Raw genomic sequence first — 18797 nt, forward strand, 5'->3', positions numbered from 1 at the left:
TGGCGGAGGATGATCCTTTGGATGTGGAGGCTGGTGGGGTGGAAAGTGAGGACAAGGGAAACCCTGTTGCGGTTCTGGGAGGGAGAGGAAGGGGTGAGGGTAGAGGTGCGGGAAATGGGTCAGACATGGTTGAGGGCCCTGTCAACCACAGTGGGGGGGAATCCTCGGTTTAGGAAAAAGGAAGACATATCAGAAGTGCTGTCGTGGAAGGTTGCATCATCAGAGCAGATGCGGCGGAGACAGAGAAACTGGGAGAATGGAATGGAGTCCTTACAGGAAACAGGGTGTGAGGAAGTATAGTCGAGGCAGCTGTGGGAGTCGGTGGGCTTATGATGAATATTAATAGACAGCCTATCCCCAGAGATGGAGACAGGGAAGTCGAGGAAGGGAAGTGTCGGAGATGGACCATGTAAAGGTGAGAGATGGATGGAAATTGGAAGCAAAGTTGATAAAGTTTTCCAGTCGGGGCGGGAGCAGGAAATGGCACTGATACAGTCATCAATGTACCGGAAAAAGGTGGGGGGGGCGGGCGTGGCCTGAGTAGGACTGGAACAAGGAATGTTCGACATATCCCACAAAGAGACAGGCATAACCAGGACCCACGTGGGTACCCATAGCAGCACGTTTTACTTAAAGGAAGTGAGTGGAGTTGAAGGAGAAGTTGTTCAATGTGAGAACAAGTTCAGCCAGGTGGAGGAGGGTGGTGGATGTGGACTGGTTGGGCCTCTGTTTAAGGAAGAAGCGGAGAGCCCGCAAACCGTCCTGGTGGGGAATGGAGGTGTAGAGAGATTGTCCGTCCATAGTGAAGAGGAGGCTGTTGGGACCAGGAAACTGGAAATTGTCAAAATGACATAGGGCGTGAGAAGAGTCACGTTTGTAGGTGGGAAAAGACTGGACCAGTGGAGTAAAGCTAGAGTCAAGATAGGAAGAAAAGTTCACTGGGGCAGGAATAGGCTGAAACAATAAGTCTGCCAGGACAGTGCTGTTTGTGGATTTTAGGAAGGTGGTAGAAGTTTGAGGGCTGTCCACTTCTTCCTTGAACAGAGGCCCAACCAGTTCCCATCCACCACCACCCTCCTCTGCCTGGCTGAACTTCTCACATTGAACAACTTCTCCTTCAATTCCACTTACTTCCTTCAAGTAAAAGACGTTGCCCGCATAGGTGCTAGTTATGCCTGTCTTTTTGTGGGATATGTCGAACATTCCTTGTTCCAGTCCTACTCAGGCCTCCTCCCTCAACTCTTTTTCTGGTACATTGATGACTATATCGGTGCCGTTTTCTACACCCACCCTGAACTGGAAAACTTTTATCAACTTTGCTTCCATTTTCCACCCTTCTCTCACCTTTACATGGTCCATCTCCGACATTTCCCTTCCCTTCCTCGACTTCTCTGTCTCCATCTGTGGGGATAGGCTGTCTACTAATATAATAAGCCCACCGACTCCCACAGCTGCCTCGACTATACTTCCTCACGCCCTGTTTCCTGTAAGGACTCCATTCCATTCTCCCAGTTGCTCTGTTTCCGCCGCATCTGCTCTGATGCAACCTTCCACGACAGCACTTCTGATATGTCTTCCTTTTTCCTGAACCGAGGATTCCCCCCCACTCTGGTTGACAGGGCCCTCAACCGTGACAGGCCCATTTCCCGCGCCTCTACCCTCACCCCTTCCCCTCCCTCCCAGAACCACAACAGGGTTCCCCTTGTTCTTACTTTTCACCCCACCAGCCTCAGCATCCAAAGGATCATCCTCAGCCACATCCGGTGCGATGCCACTACCAAACACATCTTCCCCTCCCCTCCCCTGCCAGCATTCCGAAGGGATCGTTCCCTCCGTGACACCCTGGTCCACTCCTCCATTACCTCAAACACTTAATTCCCTTCCCACAGCACCTTCCAATGCAATCGCAGGTGTAATACCTGCCCTTTTACCTCCTCTCTCTTCACTATCCAAGGCGCCAAACACTCCTTTCAGATGAAGCAGCGATTTACTTGTACTTCTTTCAAGTTAGTATACTGTATTCGCTGCTCACAACGTGGTCTCCTCTACATTGGGGAGGCCAAACGCAGATTGGATGACCGCTTTGCGGAACACTTCAGCTCAGTCCTAAAGAATGACCCCCAGCTTCTGGATGCTTGCCATTTCAACGCTCTCCTCCCTACGACCACACCCCACCCCCACGGCTCTCATGCCTACATATCTGTCCTGGGCTTGCTGCAGTGTTCCAGTTAATATCAACACAAGTTCGAGGAACAGCATCTCATTTACTGATTAGGCACGCTACAGCCTGCCTGACTAAACACTGAATTCAATCATTTCAGAGTATGACGGGCCCCCCTTTTTATTTTTAGTTATTTTTTTTTATTTGTTTATTTCATTTTAACTTGTTTGATCATTTTTTTTTACCATGTGCCCGCCCACGTTTTTTTCCATGTTTGTGCTTTGGGCCAGGGCTGTCCATTTTTCTGTCAATTAACACCCTCTCTGCACTAATGCTTTGTCTTTCAGCACACCATTAACATACCCTTTGCCTTTACTCCATGACCTACTGGTCAGTTATTCTCTGTGACCCTGTCCTATCAACACCTTTCCTTTTGTTATCTCTTGCCCTACCCCCGCTTTATTTGCTTAAAACCTATTATATTTCTAATATTTGTCAGTTCTGATGAAAGGTCACTGACCTGAAATGTTAACTCTGCTTCTCTCTCCACAGATACTGCCAGACCTACTGAGTATTTCCAGCATTTCTTGTTTTTATCTCATGTTTTTCTAGCCTGGCAAGGAGACTGACTGGATTTAGTAAATTGGCACAGGGTGATAAGAGAGTAGAATATTCAAAACTAAGGATGTAGATGCTTTGGAGAGGGCGCAGAGGAGGTTCACCAGGATGTTGCCTGGTATGGAGGGCGCTAGCTATGAAGAGAGGTTGAGTAGATTAGGATTATTTTCATTAGAAAGACGGAGGTTGAGGGGGAACCTGATTGAGGTGTACAAAATCATGAGAGGTATAGACAGGGTGGATAGCAAGAAGCTTTTTCCCCCAGAGTGGGGGATTCAATTACTAGGGGTCACGAGTTCAAAGTGAGAGGGGAAAAGTTTAGGGGGGATATGAGTGGAAAGTTCTTTACGCAGAGGGTGGTGGGTGCCTGGAATGCGTTGCCAGCGGAGGTGGTAGACGCGGGCACGATAGCGTCTTTTAAGATGTATCTAGACAGATACATGAATGGGCAGGAAGCAAAGATATACAGACCCTTAGAAAATAGGCGACATGTTTAGATAGAGGATCTGGATCGGCGCAGGCTTGGAGGGCCAAAGGGCCTGTTCCTGTGCTGTAATTTTCTTTGTTCTTTGAATGTTGATATCCCACCAGATCCAAAACAGTACTTGTTTTACATGGGCACTGAACAGCATCAGGGCATTTCTAGCATGAATGGTTGGTTTTTCAAAGTCCTAACAGCATACGCTCACTTATCCTCTACTCCCATACTACTACTTGGCTCAGCATGCCAATGGTCTAACCTCCCAATAACACCATCGAACTAAAGACAAATTACGGCAAAAGAGGCCATTCAGCCCGTGCCGGCCGAAAAAACTAGCCACCCAATCTCATATCACTTTCCAGCATCTGGTCCACAGCCTTGCCGGTTACAGCACTTCAGGTGCATGTCCAGGTACCTTTTAAAAGAATTGAGAGATTCTGTCGCCACCACCATTCCTAGCTGTGAATTCCAGACACCCACCACCCTCTGGGTGAAGAAGTTTTTCCTCATGTCCCCTCTAATCCTTCTGCCAATCACCTTAAAGCTGTGCCCCCCGGTAATTGACCTCCCTGCTAGGGGGAACAGGTCCTTCCTATCCAGGTTCCTCAATTTTGTACATCTCAATTAATTTACCCCTCAGCCTCCTCTGTTCTAAGGAAAACAACCCTAGCCTATCCAATCTTTCCTCATAGCTACAACTTTTAAGCCCTGGCAACATTCTTGTAAATCACCTCTGTATTCTCTCCAGAGCAATTATGTCCTTTCTGTAATGTAGTGACCAGAACGGTAGGCAAAACTCCAGCTGTGGCCTAACCAGCATTTTATACAGTAACTGCATTCCATCCCTGCTTTTGTATTCTATACCTCAGCCAATAAAGGAAAGTATTCCATATGCATTCTTCACCACTCCATCTACCTGTCCTGCCACCTTCAGGGACCTGTGGTTATGCACTCCAAGGTCTCTCACTTCTTCTACCTTCTCAACATCCTCCCGTTTATTGTGTATTCCCTTGCTTTAGTTGCCCTTCCAAATGCATTATCTCACACTTATCCAGATTGATTTCCATTTGCCGCTTTTCCGCCCACTCAACCAAACGATTGAAATCTTTCTACAGTCTACAGCTATCCTCTTCACTATCAATTACACGGCCAATTTTTGTGTCATCAGCAAATTTCCCAATCATGCTTCCCACATTTAAGTCCAAATCATTAATATATACCACAAACAGCAAGGGGCCAACACTGAGCCCTGTGGAACGCCACTGGAAACAGATTTCCATTCACAAAAACATCCATCGACTACTACCCTTTGTTTCCTGGCCCTGAGCCAATTCTGGATCCAACCTGCCACATTCCCCTGTAAGCCATGGGCTTTCATTTTACTGACCAGTTTGCCATGTGGGCCCTTGTCAAATGCCTTACTAAAATCCATATAGACTACATCCACTGCACTTCCCTCATCAATCCTTCTTGATATTTCCTCAAAAATCTCAATTGTTAGTAAGACATGAACTTCCCTTCACAAATCCATGCTGACTATCCCTGATTAATCCATGCCTTTCTAAGTGGCAGTTCATCTTGTCCCTCAGAATAGATTCTAACAATTATAACAACACCACCGAGGTCAGACTGACCGGTCTATAATTATTTGGTCTATCCTTTGCACCCTTTTTAAACAATGGTACAACGTTTGCAGACCTCCAACCATCTGTTACCTCTCCTGTATCTATTGAGGCTTTGAAGAAGATCCACAGTGCATCCGCTATTTTCTCCCTGGCTTCCTTTAACTCATCCTCTTTAACTACAATGTCTACATCAACCCTCTCCTTTGTGAAGACAGAGACAAAAAAACTCATTAGGAACCCTGCCCACATGTTCTGCATCCACACATAAGTTCCCTTGTACATCTCTGAAAGACCCTACCCTTTCCTTAGTTTTCCTCTTGCTCTTAATGTACTGATAAAACATCTTTGGGTTTTCCTTGATGTTACCTGCCAATAATTTATCATGTCCTCTCTTTGCTTTTCTAATTTCCTTTTTTACTTCACCCCTGCACTTTCTATACTCCTCTAGGCTTTCTAAAGTATGAAGATTTTTGTGATCGTCATAAGCTTTCTGTTTCTGCTTTAACTTACACTGTAAGCTTCTAGATAACCAGGGGACTCTAGATTTGGTAGTACCATCCTTTATCTTTGTGCGGACATGCCTACACTGTGCTTGTAGAATCTCATTTTTGAATGCCTCCCACTGGTTTGCCACTGATTTTCCTTCAAGTAGTGTCCAGTCCACTTTCGCCATGTCACCTCTCAGCTTCTTAAAATTTGCCTTCCCCCAATTTCAAACTCTTACTCCTCTTTTATCTTTGTCCTTTTCCATTATTATGCTAAAACCTACTGTATTATGGTCCCTATCTCCAAAATGGTCACCCACTGTTACTTCCTCCACTTGCCCAGCTTCATTACTGAAGACTAAATCTATAATTGTGCCCCCTCTTGTTGAGCTTGTTACGTACTGGCTAAAAATGTTCTCTTGAATGCAGTTCAAGAATTTTGTCCCCTCTGTGCCCTTCACACTGTTTGTATCCCACTGACCACATTTGCCCAATTAGTACCAGTAATAGATATTATTGAGCTTCACTATGAGATGATCAACTATTTCCTTTGGCCAGTGTTCAATGAGTGCTTCAGTCTAGAGCACTTGAAGTGATGCACCACTGCTAATGAGTGATTGAGTAGATCTATACTACTCCAGCTCAGAAGCGTCTCCTCAGCATAGTCAACATTCTTCAAAGCACAATCTTAGTGCAAGTAATTTTTTCTTAGCTGTGGAGACCATGGCTGAAGCTGAAGGGCATTTCTCAATCTGCCCTCCCCTCCAGCTATTAGTGTCTTCTACCCACCTTTTAATCCAGTCAACAAGCAATGCAGTATGACCAATGGTTTTGGCGATCCCAATGACTTGCCTAGCCTAGCCTGACGTGACCCACAGGTGATGCTATCTGACCTAAATAAAACTATCCATGTATGGAAATGAGGAAGCAAGCTGTTAACATTGCACATACTCTTGCAAATTCTTTAGCATCTCAATGTCATATGTTAACATAATGTTGTGCAAACCAATGTTACGAAAGGATCTTACTAACCTCTTCCACTTTTGCTTTTTTTGAAATTGTTCCATCTTCCTCATAACCTTTCCTCTTCTTTCTGTTTTCAACATAGCAGAGTTGGATAACTGATATTCACTGACTTAGTATACTGTAATGTATAAGTAGAGAACAAAGAAATACTCTCCTCCAGTTGCAGTTAAAATGTAACATTGTAACTGTCCGTATGAAGCAATGCAATAATTATTTTAACATTCTTCATAGCTGTAATTTCAGAGTCAGATAACCAACATATGAAATTGATAGTCATGAAAAGACCCAGTTATTCAAGTTTGCCCCACACCTCATGCTAGCTGGAGCATCACTACTAAATATTTTGCACTCACCCTCCCACAGCCATGTGGTCTGGGAGATTGAAAAAATAAAACCAGAAAAACCCAGGGCCAATAAAAACTGATTTTGATCGCTTGAAATTTTCTATCAATCTAGACAACATGGACGATGCATTCGTTATCTGTTCATCTACTTACTTTCTATATGATGTGATCTCTGCTGCTGGCAAAATATTGCAGAGTCTCACTATTCCCTGGGTTATGAACCACCGAACATCCAGTCCATTCTTACTCGTACATAGTTTGAACTCTTGCCTCCCTAAGCTGTTAAACTAGAATAATCTAAAAGACATGCTTTCCAGCCCTTTAATTATTTTATAGGCCTCTATCAGGTCCCCTCTAAGCCTACATTGCTCAAGTAAAATAGATCAAGGTCCTCAGCCCCATCTAAGTAGCTGAGGTTCTTTAAGCTAGAAATCATCTGCACCCTTTCTTCTTCTTTGGCCTCCTTGTCTCGGGAGACAATGGGTAAGCACCTGGAGGTGGTTTGTGGAGCAGCGCCTGGAATGGCTATAAAGGCCAATACTAGAGTGACAGACTCTTCACCCTTTCTAAGGCCACGATAATAATTTGGGGGATTCAAGACTGGACACAGTATTCTTGGTGCAGTCTGGCTACCCTTCGATTTTTACTGAATGGTTCTATCAATAGAACACCCATGGTTCCATTAATAGAACCGAAAACCTTGTTAGCTTTATCTACAGCTTCTCTGCATTACTCATGGACCTTCAGTGATCTGTGCATAACACCTAAATCATTTTCTCTTTCAACCTTTTCCTTGAAAAGGATGTGTATTCTGTGTTGATCCTACCAGTGGGGATCTAGAACAGAATACAGACAAGTTATTTAGCATGGAGCACCTTAACCTTAAATCTGCTTGATGGCATAGGGCAAAATGAAGTTTATCCTCCAGTCAATGCGATAAGCACCTTTCCCTCTATTAAATGTTATCTACCACAATTTACATAGCACCCTTAATGGTTAAAGAATTTTCCAGGTACTTAAATAGGCAGATGCAGGTTAGGAAGTAACAAAGACACATATAAGGATTTCAGCAGCAGATGGTCTGAAGTAGGGGTGGAGGTGGATGATGCCATGGATCTGGAGGTAAATGGTCCTTGTGATGGAGAAGATATGGAGTTTGAAGTTAGGTGGTTCACCAACATGAGATGTAGCAATATAACTTAAGAATCAGGTCCTGATTTGATGGCTGAACATTCTAAGGTCAGGAGGCCATCTAATACAGTTTCGAGTTCAGACCAGGTACAGTATAATACCAGCCTAATGCAAAGCTATATTTTAAAAGAGTTTTTGGAGGGCAGGGGTAGATTGGACCCCTGGGGCACTTAAGCACAATTATGTTCAACTTTCAGTAAGTACAGATGGAAGTGTTTACTGTCTACTATTATTTAACTAGCTGTCTGTGGACTGGAAATTTGTGTGTGAATCCATCTATGTCTTTTGTGGCTGATCTCAATGCCACATATAGTACTACTACTTCATATGACAGGAAAAGCTTATAAAAGATGTCTAGGTTGGCTATCCATTTGATGTCCTCCTGAGATCAAAGTGGAAAATGAGATGCCTCCCACAACAAATGTTAGTGGGCGGGTTGATCGATGTGTTATGGTCTGGGACTCATGGCCACAATCACACCTCAGGTCGCCCCTCATCATCTACTTGCGGGGTAGGTAGCTGCACTGTCCAAACCATGTGGATTCAGTTGCATGCTGTCCATTGTCTTCAAATGGAGATCAAAGCCAGGGTCCTTTGCTATGGATATTTTATGCTGCATGCACACCACAATTCCATCCATTTGGATAGTGGGATACCAACTGCATGCAAATTAACTGCTGTTTCCCAGAACAGCTGGCACAATTTTAAGCACTTTCACGATGAGTGTTTCAAGTCTTCGTGAATGAACAGGTCTGTGGGAACCTTATATCTCAGATTTGTTGACTACTAACTGCACTTCACTGGTAACAAAGAGTGCTTGCTGTGGCATAGTGGTAATGTCACTGAACTAGTAATCCAGAGACCTAGGCTAATGCCTTGGAGGCATGGGTTCAAATCCCACCATGGCAGCTGGTAGAATTTAAACTCAAATAATTAATAAAAATCTGGAATTGAAAGCTCATCTTAGTAATGGCACCATGAAACTATCATCGTTTGTCATAAAAACCCATCAGGTTCACTAATGTCCTTTAGGGAAGGAAATCCACTGTCTTTACCTGGTCTGGCTTGCATGTGACTGCAGACCCACAGCAACATGGTTGACTCTTAACAGCCCTCTGAAATGGCTTAGCAAGCCATTCAATTCAAGGGAAATTAGGGATGGGCAACAAATACTGGCTTCGCCAGCTATGTCCATATCCCATGAAAGAATAAACTTTAGTTTCTTGGTTGGATTTTTCTGTCAATTTTTCCATTCTGAATCCAGCTCTGACCTATGCAACCTTAAATCAGCTCTAGGATTTTTAAAAATTGTTGTGGAACCAATTTCTAACCAATCAGAATTCTGAAAAGTGTTATTAATCTGATGGCATCACTGCAACAGCCACAATAATTAGGCTGAGCAGCCACACACATTTGATCAGTACTGTTAAAACAAGTTCTCACCTTGGTTTAATGCATTAACTGCTAAGGCACCAATGTTCCCTTTGTTACTTCAGCCCATATTCCACCTTCATAGCTTCGCTCAATATTTATTTAACAGCCAGTTTGAATCGTACAACAGAGAAATATTTTGTTCTGTTGCTCTTTGGGACTTAATAGAAACATAGAAATGGTAAAAGCACAGAAAGAGGCCATTCAGCCCATCGCGTCCATGCAGGTTCAAGAGCAACTCAGCTAGTCTCACAACCATGCCTTTTCCTCATAGCCCTTCAAATCTTTTCACCAGATAATTATCCCATTCCCTTTTGAAAACCAAAACGGAGTTCTGCCTCCACCTCACTCTCAAGCAGCATTTTCCAAATTCTAATGACTCACTGCCTAAAAAAGTCTTCCTCACGCACCTCTGGTTCTTTTACCATTTCACCTTAAATCAGTGTCCTCTGGTTCTCGACTGTTTTGTCAATGGGAACAATTTCCATCTTTGTCCAGACTCATGATTTTGAACACTTTTATCAAATCTCCTCTTAACCTTCTCTTAATGAAGGAGAACAGCCCCAACTTCACCAATCAATCTATCAATCAAGGCTACGGACCAAATGCTGGAAGGTGGGTTTGAATAGGTAGATCGTTTTTCGGCCAGCACAGACACAATGGGCCAAGTGGCCTCTTTCTGTGCTTTAAACTTTCTATGATTCTATGATAATTTAAGTCTCTCATCCATGGAACCATTCTCATAAATCTTTTCTGCACCCTCTCCAATGCTTTGACATCCTCCCTAAAGTGTGGTGCCCAGAACTGGGCACAATACTCTAGCTGAGGTCGAATCAGTGTTTTATAAAGGTTCACCATAAGTTCCTTGTTTTTGTACTCCATGCCTCTAATTATAAAGCCCAGAATCCCATATGCCTTATGAACCACCTTCAATGATCTGTGCACATATACATCCAAGCCCCTCTGCTCTTGCACCTTCTTTAGAATTGTATCCTTTAATTTTTATTGCCTCTCCTCATTTTGCCTACCAAAATGCATCACTTCACACTTCTCTGCATCAAATTTCATCTGCCACATGTCCGCCCATTCCACCTGCCTGCCTATGTCTTCTTGAGGTCTATCACTATCGTCACAGTTCACAATACTTCCAAGTTTTGTGTCATCTGCATATTTTGAAATTGTACCCTGCACACCCAAGACTGTGAGCTGCATTTTATTCTGGCGACAGGGGTCCCAGCGGTGGGCCGGAAGGCAAGGGGAGACCCTGCCTCGGCCCTCCATCACAGTCCCAAAGCCATTTAACTGTGGAAAGCTAATTAACTGCCCTCTGTTGGGAACACCATCCCTTTAGGGGATGAGCTCCCAGCTCCAGAGCTGCCGGCCAATCGGCATTATCAGCAGCGTCACTGGGAACAATGGCAACTGCCCATACTGCAGGAGACCTTGCAGTATGAAGATGTCCAGAGACCCTGGAAAAAGTGAGTGGGATTGGGGTCACCAGGGGCAGTCAGGCAGGCCCAAACGGCAGGGTGGGGGAGGGTGGCTTCCCAGGGGGGTGGGCATCGCCACCAGGGGGACCCTGGATTGCCCCCAAAGGAGGGACACCCCCAAACCCGCTAGGAAGCCATCAGGCTTTACCCGGCAGCATCTCCCCGCTACAGCTTGCCCCTCCACCTTCCATAAAATTGAGGTAGAGGCGGAAAGAGGACCTTAAGTAGCCATTAAATGGCCACAATTGGCCTGGGGTGGGATGGCCGTCCTCGGCCCTCCCCGTCCCAGACAAAACGGCAGGGGGCCTGGCAGTGTCGGCAATGGGACCCGCTGCCATTTTGGTAGCCACCCCTGCCTCCAAATGCAGAACAAAATTCTGCCCCCACGTCATTAACATACATCAAGAAAAGCAGTGGTCCTAATACTGACCCCGGTCCGAAAAACAACTGTTCACCACTACACTCTGTTTCTGGTAACTGAGCCAACTTCGTATCCATGCTGCCTCTATCTCTATTATTCCATGGGCTCCAACTTTACTGTCAAGCCTGTTGTGTGGCACTGTATCAAACGCCATGTACATTACATCAACTGCATTACCCTCATCTTTGTTACATCAAAAAACATTGGTTAAACGTGATTTGCCTTTAACAAGTCCTTAATTAATCCACATTTGTCCAAATGACAACTTTTGCCTGGATTATCGTCTCTAAAGGTTTTCCCACCATCCAGGTTAAACTGACTGGCCTGTAGTTGCTGGGCTTATCCTTACACCCATTTTTGAACAAAGGTATAACATTTGCAATTCTCCAGTCCTCTGGCACCACCCCTGCATCTAAGGAGGACTGGAAGATTACAGACAGTGCTTCTGCATTTCCACCCTTACTTCCCTCAGTATCCGCAGATACATCCAATCCGATCCTGGTGACTTATCAACTTTTAAGTACAGCCAGCCTTTCTAATACCTCCTCTATCAAATTTTAGCCCATCCAATGTCTCAACTACTTTCTCTTTCACTACAACTTTGGCAGTATCTTCTTCCTTGGTAAAGACAGATGCAAAATATTCATTTCGTACCTCGGCCATGCCCTCTGCTTTCATGAGTAAATCCTCTTTTTGGTCCCTACTCCTCCTTTTACCACCCATTTACTATTTATATGCCTATAGAATACTTTTGGATTCCATTGTAGGTTGGGTGCCTGTCTTTTCTCATACTCTCTTTGTTGCTCTTATTTTTTTTTTTCTCTTCCCTTCTAAACTTTCTATATTCAGCTTGGTTCTCACTTGTATTATCAACCTGACACCTGTCATACGCAACCATTTTCTGCTTCATTTTACTCTATTTCTTTCATCATCTGGGGAGGTCGAGTTTCGTTTATCCTACCTTACCCCTTCGTGGGAATGTACCTCAACTGTATCCGAATTACCATCTCTTTAAAGGCAGCCCATTGTTCCGTTACTGTTTTGCCTGCCAATCTCTGATTCCATCTGACTTAATATAACTAAACTCTAGCTGGCTTTATGAAGCAATTGAAACCACAATGGTTTGAATTTGATCAGTTTTTTTGTCAATTGTCAACACTTACAAACTTGTACTGATGCCAAGGTCCAAGCTGTGTAAACGTTCAAGTTTCTGTTTCAGAAGATTAACTTCCTCAGGTTTGGGAGGGTCATACTTCTTCACCAGGGTCTTTATACCTGCTCAATTTTAATCATCATACCATATACTGAGATTAAAAGTCTTCAGGTTCCTGAAGAAAACACTAAAAAACAAAGTAAACTACAGGACTAAAGTTTAAAAATGTAATTTAATTACCAGATAAAAATAACAGCATATATAAAGAAAATGTAGTGCATGTGCTTTACATGGATTTATTAGAAGTATTTGATAAGGTACTGTTACGACCAGGTGAGAAAGGGATCTAGGGTTCACTCTCAGCCTTCACCTGGTCTTATCGTGACAGGGTTTAATTTTAAGCACACTTTTTTTTTTAGTTCCCCCTTAGGGAATCCTTGTTCACTAACTTCCAATTATAAGGCAAAGAAACGAGCCAAACAGGTTTTCTTAGGTTTAAAGAAAAAAGGTTGAACTTTATTAAACTTAAACTGTAATTTGGTAAACACTTACGGATATGCAGCGTGCCCACGCTAGCATGCAAATGCGATACACACATGCAGATAGAGACAGAAAAGAGCAGAAAAAACAAAGTGGAAATGTTTGAGGCAATATCTGAAGATGGTTTTGGTTACTGTTCTTTGAACTCGCTGTAAAGTCCTTGATTGTAGGTAGGTCTTGCTTTTTGTTGGGGCCCAGTATTCTTCTTAAACCTTGTTCAATGTAGCAGACTTTTCTTTCTTGATGTTGATGTGTCTTCAGTGGGTCCAGAGGCTTGTGAGAGAGATGGGAGCAGACAGGAGAGGTCTTTTCACTCCAGGAGCAAACAGACTTTCTCTGTTCAAAAACTCTGTGGCTAGTTCAAAAAACCTTGAAACGGCCAGTTAGTCATGTAACCAGCTGGTTTAGCCAGTCCTGGCTTTTGTGGATTATATAACCTTAGCAGTCTCTGGAATGCTCTTCCTTACACATTCAATATATGGTGATCAAAATCCATTGTGGGTTGAATGTGTCAGGGAATGGTCCTTTTGTCTCCACAAGCACTGTGTGTTAGTATGCAAATGTTTTTCAACTAAATGTCTGGCAGCCCTTGTAACAGGCCTTCTCTGCTTCCCAGCAAGTTTAAAATCAATGTTCATTAACAAAATTAATAGGCCTCAATCTTGGCAGGTGGTAGCTTCCATACTTCCACACCCAGAGGAATGAAGGGCAATTTGAGAAATGCGCATTTCATTAAAAAGGGTCAGAGAGAAAATATAAGATACAGGAAAAAGCATGCGTCTCTTCTCTCTCTGTGCCATTCACATTCATTGATAAATCCTAAGACTTATTACAGCTTGTCTTTTCGTGGTAGCAGTGTTGCTTTAAACTGCCCTTTTTGGCATCCCAATAAACATGTGGTTCTTTGGGTAGGTTTTTCTTCAGTTTGTCCATTTCCATGACTGCCTAGGGTGTCTTTGAGATGGTTAGGGTTAATTAGCCCAGAGTTGGAATTTTTTTTTCCCCAGGAGAGTCAGCAGTGGGCAGGTTTATCCTGAACTCTCTTTCAGTGCTTTGCTGAGTCATGTAAAGGCTTTTGACTTCAAGGGATGGGTCGTTCTCTTTTTTTAGACCATGGGGGAGGATTCTTTGCTAATCTCCCCTTTGTCCTCTGGGACACTCCTGCCTGCAGATATCTGTGCAGACTCTACTGCACTTCCCTATGACACTTTGACTCGGTGAGGCGTGACCCTCACAGTTTCTCTGCCCTCTAGGGGTCTTTCTTTGGTCTCTGCAGGTTCCTGTAAATGCTGTTAGCAAATCTGCTGGGGTGCTTCTGGCATCTGCATTTACATAGGAGGATGTGGGGTCTAACTTCTCAAATTTTTCAGGGTTGGCTGATCAGACTGTAGGAGTGTTTATCCAGGATTCCTCCCGGACTTTCTTTAACCTGCCCTCTTGATCACTTTTTCCCCTTCCCTTTCTAACCTTTTGTCAGCCTTGTGCCTGCCTCTCCCCTTTTGTTCTCAGCGGGGGTTTACAGTTCACCAGCCCTCTGCTGGAGGATACTCCTAACACCGGTACAGGACTTAGGGGCATCGGTTTCACTGTAGGTTGGGGTTTCCACTCAACCTGGCACATACGGCAGCTCCTGCAGTACTCCACCACATCTTTGTGGAGTTTTGGCCAGTTAAACTGCAGGTCTTATGCAGGCTTTGGTCTTTCGTATACCGGCATGTACAACCAGTGTAGTCTCGTGGGCCCTTCTTAATATTTCTCTCCGGTACCTCTGTGGCACCACTAACTGTCCACCCCTTGCTCTCAGGTCTGTGATGAGAATTCCATTTCCTCATCAATACCTCATTCTTTAAATAGTAGCAATCAGGGACTCTCTCTGCTTCAATTTCAGATTGGACAGCCTGTGCTAACTCTCTGATTACTGGGTCAGCTCGCTTAGCCTCAGCTAGGAAGGATTTATTTAACTCCTTCCCTGGGTCTTCTAACTTTCCAAAGAAAGACAGACCCCATGCTCATCTGCCTGCTGTGCCAATTCAGTCTCCTCTGGGGGAGCTGGTTTGATCATGGCCTGATTCATTACACATTCAGGGAAACTGCAGGGGTCCGTCTCCTGCCACTGCCCTGTCTCTCTGACCTCCTGCGGTTGTGGGGGTCGGGGGGAGAGCGGGTTGCTACTACCTTCACCCGCACCAGATCATTACCTAGGGGCAGGTCAACCCCGTCCAAAGGCAAATTAGGGACAATCCCTACTGTCACCGGTCCAGAAACCCGGTCGCATTCCAGGTACACCCTGTGTACAGGTACAGGCATACACTGCTGTCCAATACCATTCACCACCATTCTGGTGTTAACTGCACTCTGGGGTAAAGGTCAGGCATTTTCCCAGTAAAAGGGATCTAGTGGCCCCTGTGTCCCTGAGAATTACTATGGGCTTGCTCGCCCCACTTGAGGGGTATGGGGTTACTTTCCCTTCAAACACAAAACCCTGACAGCCTTGAGAAATCCTATTACCTTTTCTTGCACCTGTATTAGCAAGCCTCCTGGGTCTCACTCTTACTGCAGTTAAAGCCACAGTTTGTTCTGCTGTGCTTTCCATCAGGGCAGATATGCCCTGATTAACCCTACAAGTTTTCCCTTTAGTTTCCAGCAGTCAGCTTTTAGATGACCTGCCTTATTACATTGGAAGCACACAGGTCTCCAGGTCTCACTCCTGCTCACAGCACCTTCCTTTTTGGCTAGAGGAGGACCCACTGTGTCTCCTGCTTTTCTTTCTCTCCCAGGACTGCTTGGGCTCCTATCACCTTCCCACCCTTTGTCCTTTTTGGATTTCTGGGGGTGACTAGGAAAGGTTCTCCCCTGGGAAACCAACTTATAAATTAAAGCAAGCTCATCAGCCAGGACGGCCACTTGCCAGGCTCTCTGAACCCGCTGCTCCTCTACATAACTCTTTATGGAGAGTGGGAGAGAGTGCTTAAATTCCTCTAACAGAATTACTTCTCTGAGATTCTCATAGCTGAGCTGAACTTTAACAGCCCTCAGCCACTGGTCAAAAGCCAGCTACTTATTTCTTTCAAATTCCAAATAAATTTGATTAGCTTGCTTCTTGAGGGTTCTAAACTTTTGACAATAGGCTTCGGGTACTAATTCATATGCCCCGAGGACAGCATTTTTGGTCAGTTCATAATTTGATGAACTTTCAGCTGGCAACAGGGAATAAACCTCATGGGCTTTTTCCAGTTAGCTTGCTTTGTAATAAAACAGGCCAGGTCTCAGCTGGCCATTTTAGCTGCCCTGCTAGTTTCTCAAAGGACACAAAAAACGTTTCCACATCTTCCTCACTGAATTTTGGATTAGTTGAGGTGGTTTTTAACAATTCTATACCCAGCCCTGAATTATGCTCCTCCATATTGGTCATGCTTTCACTGGGGTTACTCCGTCACCACCTAGTTAACTCAAGTCATCTCTATCTTTCTTCGCATTCTTTCCGGAAGGTTCTTTCTCTCTCTTTCTTTCTCCTCTCTTGCTTTCTCTCCTTCCTCCCTCTCTTTTCCTTCATGTTCCTTCTGGATGGCTCTTTCTTTCTCTTTCTCTCAGCTGTTCCTTCTCCTGTCTTTCTTTTTCTTCACGTTCCTTCTGGAAGGCTCTTTCTTTCTCCCTCTCCTGCCTCTCTCTCTCTTTTTCCTTTTCCTCAAATTCAAGTTTCCTCCATTCCAATTGTATCTTTGCTAACAATACCTCATTAGAATCTGCTTCTAACCCTGTTTCTGCTTCTTCAGATTTAAGGAAAAATGGTTAGCCACTAGTCTTAGGAGTTCAGACTTTCTAGCCTTGGCAGGGACAGTAATCCCACACTGCTCAGCCATTTTTCTCAGCTCCTCTATAGACAGTGCTTTTAACTTATCCCAAGTTACTTCACCCGGGCTTGGGGAGCTACTAGCTTTAGTTGCAGACATGTTAGTATTCAAGCACATACAACCACAAGAAAACCTTTACTGAAATCTTGCTCTTTTTGATTGGGAACAATTTGGCTTCCAACTTCCAATTTCTCTCGTTTGTCTGTGGGAAAGATCCAGGACAGTAGCCCCCAGGTGAGAAAGGGATCTAGGGTTCCCTCTCAGCCTTCACCTGGTCTTACCGTAACAGGGTTTAATTTTAAACACACGTTTTTTTTTAGCTCCCTCTTAGGGAATCCTTGTTCCATTAATTTCCAATTATAAGGCAAAGAAACTAGCCAAACAGGTTTTCTTAGGTTTAAAGAAAAAAGGTTGAACTTTATTAAACTTAAACTCTAATTCGGTTAATGCCTACGGATATGCAGCGTGCCCAAGCTAGCATGCAAACGCAATACACACATGCAGATAGAGACAGAAAAGAGAAGAAATAAAGTGGACAAGTTTGAGGCAATATCTGAAGATGGTTTTGGTTACTGTTCTTTGAACTCGCTGTAAAGTCCTTGATTGTAGGTAGGTCTTGCCTTTCGTTGGGACTCAGTATTCTTCTTAAACCTGGTTCAATGCAGCAGACTTTTCTCTCTTGAAGTTCATTTGTCCTCAGTGAGTCCAGAGGCTTGTGAGAAAGAGATTGGAGCAGACAGGAGAAGTCTTTTCACTCCAGGAGCAAACAGACTTTTTCTGTTCAAAAACTCTGTGGCTAGTTCAAAAAACCTTGGACCGGCCATTTAGTCATGTGACCAGCTGGTTTAACCAGTCCTGGCTTTTGTGGATTCTATAACCTTAGCAGTCTCTGGCATGCTGTTCCTTACACCTTCAATGTCTGGTGATCAAAATCCATTGTGGGTTGAATGTGTCAGGGAATGGTCCTTTTGTCTCCACAAGCACTGTCTGTTAGTTTGCAAATGTTTTTCAGCTAAGTGTCTGGCAACCCTTGTACCAGGCCTTCTCTTCTTCCCAGCAAGTTTAAAATCAATGTTCAAACGACAAAATTAATATGCCTTATTCTTGGCAGGTGGGGGCCTGCATGACAGTACCATATAAAATACTTACAGCAAAGATAATGGCACGTGGAATTAAAGGGACTGTGGCCACATGGATAGAGTTGGAACCACTCAGCAGGTCTGGCAGCATCTGTGGAAAGAGAAGCAGAGTTAACATTTCGGGTCAGTGACCCTTCATTGGAACTGACCCGAAACGTTAACTCTGCTTCTCTTTCCACAGATGCTGCCAGACCTGCTGAGTGGTTCCAGCATTTCTTGTTTTTATTTCAGATTTCCAGCATCCGCAGTATTTTGCTTTTATTATATGGATAGAGTTGGAGTTCATTAGCAAAGCGTAGTGTTAAAAGAAATGTTTCTCAAGAGTTGTTTCCCACAGGAGTTTGTACTAGGTTGCTCTTATTTACTATATGGATAAATGATGTGGATAGGAATGTGGGCATGGGGAAGGCAAATGCCTGGATCTCACCAAATTGTGGATATTGAAAATTGTGACAAGAATTGTGAAAAACTGCAGGATCTGGAAAGGTTGGCAAGGTGAGCAGATATAATGCAGTGTAGGAAAATGCCAAGTAATTATTTTCCTATTATTTTTGAAATCTAAGTGGAGCAGAGGGATATTGGTTTGCAAATACACAGTACAATTAACAAGGCCTAAAAAAAGGCAAACAGAATACTGGTCTTTCTTTCTAGAGACAGAATACAACTGCATGGAACTAATACTTTACTGTCGCTGGGTCAAAATCCTGGAACTCCCTTCCTTACAGCACTGTGGGTGTACCTACCCCACATGGACTGCAGCGGTTCAAGAAGGCAGCTCACCACCACCTTCTCAAGGGCAATTAGGGATGGGCAATAAATGCTGGCCTAGGCAGCGATGCCC

At 44.1% G+C, this 18797-nt stretch overlaps 1 protein-coding gene across 3 annotated transcripts in view; it reads right to left on the minus strand.

The window, feature by feature from the left end:
• The window catches only part of ccnh (cyclin H), a 68887-nt gene that overhangs the window by 1921 nt on the left and 48169 nt on the right, over window positions 1-18797 (minus strand). Inside the window, exons 8-9 of one of the 3 annotated variants that reach the window (XM_068029647.1) lie at window positions 12437-12548; window positions 6403-6463 (exon numbers count right to left, since the gene is read on the minus strand). In XM_068029647.1, the coding sequence (XP_067885748.1) occupies window positions 6403-6463; window positions 12437-12548 (173 nt within the window). Of the gene's footprint in view, window positions 1-6402; window positions 6515-12436; window positions 12549-18797 lie in introns of those variants that run through there. The other 2 variants (XM_068029648.1, XM_068029649.1) reach the window with 2 other exon arrangements.

This window comes from Heterodontus francisci, chromosome 4, assembly GCF_036365525.1.
Source record: "Heterodontus francisci isolate sHetFra1 chromosome 4, sHetFra1.hap1, whole genome shotgun sequence".
Taxonomy (NCBI): domain Eukaryota; kingdom Metazoa; phylum Chordata; class Chondrichthyes; order Heterodontiformes; family Heterodontidae; genus Heterodontus; species Heterodontus francisci.